At 67.5% G+C, this 4,917-nt stretch overlaps 2 protein-coding genes across 2 annotated transcripts; both read left to right on the top strand.

Annotated features, from left to right (window-relative positions):
- Positions 1–86: 86 nt before the first annotated feature.
- Positions 87–1,963, top strand: MNEG_13989 (Protein SAP1; the record flags this gene model as incomplete). The annotated part of the gene is made up of 2 exons (XM_014037540.1): positions 87–236; positions 497–1,963. The coding sequence occupies 2 exons, from the start codon at positions 87–89 to the stop codon at positions 1,961–1,963; spliced, it is 1,617 nt and encodes a 538-aa protein (XP_013892994.1).
- A 505-nt stretch (positions 1,964–2,468) lies between these two features.
- Positions 2,469–4,646, top strand: MNEG_13988 (hypothetical protein; the record flags this gene model as incomplete). The annotated part of the gene is made up of 7 exons (XM_014037539.1): positions 2,469–2,558; positions 2,868–2,983; positions 3,265–3,421; positions 3,492–3,587; positions 3,726–3,837; positions 4,297–4,412; positions 4,593–4,646. 7 exons carry the CDS (start codon positions 2,469–2,471, stop codon positions 4,644–4,646), a joined length of 741 nt encoding a protein of 246 aa, XP_013892993.1.
- Positions 4,647–4,917: the final 271 nt, after the last annotated feature.

Genomic DNA, 4,917 nt, shown 5'->3' with positions numbered 1-4,917 from the left:
GGCCGGGCGGCGGCGGCGGGGCGGGGGGCGGCGCCGGCGGCGCGGCGGACAGCTGGGCGCGGATCTCTGGGCTGCGGGAGGTGAAGATGCTGCTGCAGGAGGCGACGGTGCTGCCGCTGCTGCGCCCTGACCTGTTTGGCGGCGTGCGGGAGCCGCCGCGCGGCGTGCTGCTGTACGGGCCGCCGGGCACGGGCAAGACGATGCTGGCGCGCGCTGTCGCGGCGGAGAGCGGCGCGGTGGGTGCCTTTTCGGCGGCACGGGGCCGGGGGGGAGACCCGAAGGGGGTCTCCAGCTTGTGTCCCGACACCGTCACGTGTGAATGGGCGGCACGGCTGTGCGCGCACGTTTTTTTGCACCTGCTGCTTGCAGTGAGGGCTGTGGGAGCGAACATCTCTCGGCCCACCGCCAACCCGGGCGACCCCTACACGCCCTCCTTGACCGCTCTCGCCACGCTCCCAGCCCCCTCCCCCGATCCCTCCGCCACACCCGCCTGCAGGCCTTCCTCCCCGTGACGGGCTCCTCCATCCTGTCAAAATGGTACGGCGAGAGCGAGGCCAACGTGCGGCGCCTGTTTGAGGACGCGCGGCGCCTCGCGCCGGCCGTCATTTTTATCGACGAGGTCGACTCGCTGCTCGGCCGCCGCGCGGGCTCCGGCGGCGACGGACCTGGCGGCGCCAGCGAGGCCAGCAGGAGGGTCACGAACGAGTTCCTCTCGTACATCAATGGGATACACACGGCCGCCGCCGCCGGCGACGGCAACGGCAACGGTGCGGCCGGCGGCGGCTCGGACGCGGCTGCTGGTGGTGGCGGCAACGGCGGCGGGGCGGGCGCGGCGGCGGCGGCGGCGGCGGCTGCGGCGGCGGCGGCGCGCGTGGTTGTGATTGCTGCGACCAACGCGCCGTGGGAGCTCGACGAGGCAGCGCTGAGCCGCTTCTCCGCGCGCGTGCTGGTCCCGCTCCCCGACCCGCGCGCGCGCGTGGACATCGCGCGCGGCGCGATGGCGGGCGTCGCGTGCGATATGGGGGACGCGGACTGGCGGGCCGTGGCTGCGGGGACGGAGGGGTACAGCGGGCGCGACCTGATGCAGGTCTGCCGCGAGGCGTCGATGCGGCCGCTGCGGGAGCTATGGGGCAATCGCGTGCTCGAGGGCGGCGCGCCGCGGCACGCGCAGCGGCACCGGCAGCTGGTGTCGGCGGTCGCGGCCGCGCTGCGGCGCGGCGTGCCGCGGCGGCGGATGCGGAAGGAGCTGGAGAAGTGGAAGCGGGCGGAGGGGGCGGCGGCGTGGTGCGACGTGGAGGGCGTGATCTGCGAGGCGGAGGCCCAGGTTGCGGGCGTCGGCGCGGCCGGCGGCAAAGCGAGCCCCAAGCCCAGCGGCGGCGAGCAGCAGCAGCAGCAGCAGCAGCAGGGAGAGCTCGAGCAGCAGCAGCACGCCCAGGGCCAGGAGGGCCAGAAGGCCGAGGATGAGCAGCAGCAGCAGCAGCAGCAGCAGCAGCAGGAGGGGGCGGCCGCCGGCAGCAGCGGCTCAGCGGCCGAAGGAGACGCCACCGGCTCGCCCTCGCCTAGCCAAGAACAGTCCCCAGAAAAGCCGCGTCAGCAGCAGAAGCAACAGCAGCAGGAGGCCGGTGTGCCATGCGCGTCGCCAAGCAACAGCCGGCGCGCCAGCAAGGTTGGCGCTGCTCCTGCAGACGCCTGCGGCGGCGGGGCCAAGGACGATGACAAGGGGAGTGGCGGCAGCGGCAGCAGCGGCGCCAAGGACACCTGGACTGTCGACGAGCTGCTGTCCCTGCCAGCGGACTCCATGCGCCCCGTGGTCCTCGCGGACTTTGAGGCGGCGCTGCAGTCCGTGGCCTCGACGGACTTTGGGCTCAATGCGAAGTTCGAGGAGTGGAGCTCGAAGTATGGGTCGGGCGCGGGCACCAAGCGGCGGGAGGACGGGTGGCGGTCCATGCCGATGTACCTCTGATGGGGGCGCGGGATTCGAGGGGGCGGCGGCGGCCACTGCCGTGCGTTGGCTCCTTCGCCTGGCGGTTTGGGGCTCATTCCTTGTGTGTGCATCACAGATGGGACTCAACAACGTGCTGCGGCCTCGGCTGGCCGGCCTGCTGCATATACACATGCAAACACGCATGCGCCGCTCTCTGTGCATGTGCCCGTGTTGGTGTCGTGCTACGGGGTTGTGGTGCCTGCCTTGCGATTGCAGGCTTTGGGGTGTGCCCCTGCTCCCCCTCTCTATCCACTTTGCTGCCACCAACCGTCAATCATCACCGGCATACCCCCGGTTGATACATTTACGCGCACATGCATTCACATCACAATCGCCCATCCAGCTCAGGATTTGCTTGAGCTTACCTCAAGTGTTGTCTGCTGTCCTCTGCTTCACAATTTTTCACAATGATTTTGCAGTAACCCCAGCATGTGTGGCGCTGCATCCGCTCGGCCATGTCCTGTGTCTAGTGGCTGTCTGTTGCATGCTCATTGCCGAGCTTCTTGAGGCACAACAACAGCAGCATCAACACCACCCCACGCTGCTGCGGCAGTGCCGCGAGCGAGTGCCGACAGTGAACAGCACAGCAATACGGTACAGGGTCCAACAGATGTCAAATGATATGTATTCCATCAGACTGAGCCTTCTCACATATAGTACAACATGATACTGTAGCTCTTGTGTTACTGTACTCAGGCGCGACCGGATCACAGCGCCAGGCGTACACATATTTAAACCGTGGATACGCTGTATCCCATCTTTTCATACGCTGGTGATGAGAACGGCGAGTAGATCGTTGGGTGGCGCCGCGCTGCAGGCCATCGGAGTGTGGGGACGCGGCAGGTCGAATCTTAAGGCAGTAGCATATATCAGTACGGCGCAGGTAGCAGCAGAGGTGGCGCCAGCGCCGGCTCCGCCGGCGAAGGCGCCCACCATATTTGCGTCGCGCGCCAAGTTCACGCCTCGGTGCCCTGTATGGCTGAAGAGCTCCCGCAGCAGGTGGGAAGCAATTTTTTGCGCAACATACAGTGGCGGCTGGGCCACGCCGAGCATGGCGCCCGCAGCGAGCGCCGACCCAACCGAAGGATTCCCATCGATTCCCGCCAGAGCTGCGCGGCCCCCGCATGGGCAATGGCATGGCGCTGCCGGGCGCCACATCGCCCCAGATGGAAGTTTGCCGCGGCGCTCGCGGCCCAGGGAAGTCCTTGCTCGGCCCTCGCGTCGCCTGCGCGCGCCGACGCGCACTTGGTTGTGTGTGCCGCCCGTCTCCCATTTCCCAGATCCAACCTTCTGAAAAGCTTCACTTTGGAGGAGGTGTATGATGCCGACTACAGCAGCATCCAGATCGCAACCCCAAAAGCAGCGGCGACCCAGGTGCGGCGGCGGCGCGCGCCGCCGCCGCCTGCCTTTGTGACGCACGGCGGCGATGGCAGCGGCGTCAGTGGCGGGCTGCGTCACCTCGCCTGCGAAGCGCTCTCTCACCCCCCTCCCATCTTGTGCCTTGCAGGCTGCCTTGGATGGTGCCCCCAGCGGACCCCACAAGTTGGTGATCAAATCCTTCAAAAAGTCGAAGCTGCTGCAGCGGCCAGACCTCCAGCAGAAGGTGAGCGGGCGCTGATGGCATCTGATGTTGCAGCGCATGAGCACACACACACACACACACACACACACACCCACCCACACACACACACACATACACACACACTCTGAGCGGGCCAATAAACGAAACCCCGACCGGCAGCTCAAGATGGAGTGGGACCTGCACACGGCGCTGCTGGACCACCCAAACGTCATCCAGGCCTACCTGGCCACCGAGGATGAGGGCAGCGTGGGATTGTTCATGGAGTATGCGGGTGAGGGGATGGGTCAGGGGGCGGTGGGCTGGGGCAAGGGGGGAGGTCGGAGTTGTGATGCGGCGCAAGGACTGGGAGAGGGAGGGCGCCGCAGTGGGCGGAGGCGCTCCTGGAAGGGGTGCCCCTGTGGAGGTGAGCAGTGGTGCGCCTGTGCTGCGCGCGGCGGAGCGCGCCCGCCGCGGGAGCGTGGCGCCTGTTCGGCCGCGGGCACGCGGGGCCGTCAGCCCGTGGGGTTTCCTCCTCGGCCGCCGACCATGATGCGACGCTGCCTTGTGGCCTGTACTGCAGCAGCACCCTCACAGGCATGAGGAACGAGGTCATGTCAGCCTTCCAGACCCACCCATAGATGGACCCAGCGTTCACCAGCCAGCACCAGCCAGCACTACGAAAACTACGTCCTGTACCCTCATCGTCCCTTTCCACGTTTCCGCCCTGCCCGCTCTGCTCCTGCGGCGCCAGGCGAGAGCGACGCCTACTCGTACCTGACAGCTAAGCAGCGGCTCAGCCTGCGGGAGGACGACGCGCGGCAACTGATGCACGACGTGCTGTCGGCGCTGCAGCACATGCACGACCTGGTGCGTGGGTGTAGGGTTGAGCGCTGAAACCCCGAAGCCTGAATCCTGAGGCGCCAGGGCGCGCGCTTGGAGGGGCGGCCGCGTTGGAGGATTTTTCTCTCGTGACATTTGTATGTTTCGGCTCCAACCGTCGAATCTGTCGGGCAGTTGATCGCCTGCATCATATGGGGGGTTTCACAGGGCTTGGCGGCGGGCCGGTCGCAGGCGGCGGCGGCACCTGGCGGGGCCTCGTAGGCAGTGCCACGGGGGCGCAGGGCGCAGGAGCGAGGTGCCGGCGGCTGCGGGGGCGTCGCCGCAGGGGCAGCCGCCATGCTGCGGCCGCAGCGTTGGCGTCAAGCGGTTCAGACCCTTGATCCGCTTTTCAAACTGTCATATCCCCTCTCCAGAAAGGGGCTTTGAGGGGCGCCGGCAGCCCCTCAAATCCGCCCTCGCCCCGGCTAAAATCACCTCAGGCCGCGGGCGCCCTGCCTCACACTTCAGAACCCACCCCCCCTCCCCTCTACAT

This window comes from Monoraphidium neglectum, assembly GCF_000611645.1.
Source record: "Monoraphidium neglectum strain SAG 48.87 unplaced genomic scaffold scaffold04181, whole genome shotgun sequence".
In the NCBI taxonomy this organism is placed as follows: Eukaryota; Viridiplantae; Chlorophyta; class Chlorophyceae; order Sphaeropleales; family Selenastraceae; genus Monoraphidium; species Monoraphidium neglectum.
The sequence above is the reverse complement of the archived record's forward strand: the minus strand, read 5'-3'. Positions and strand labels throughout refer to the sequence as shown.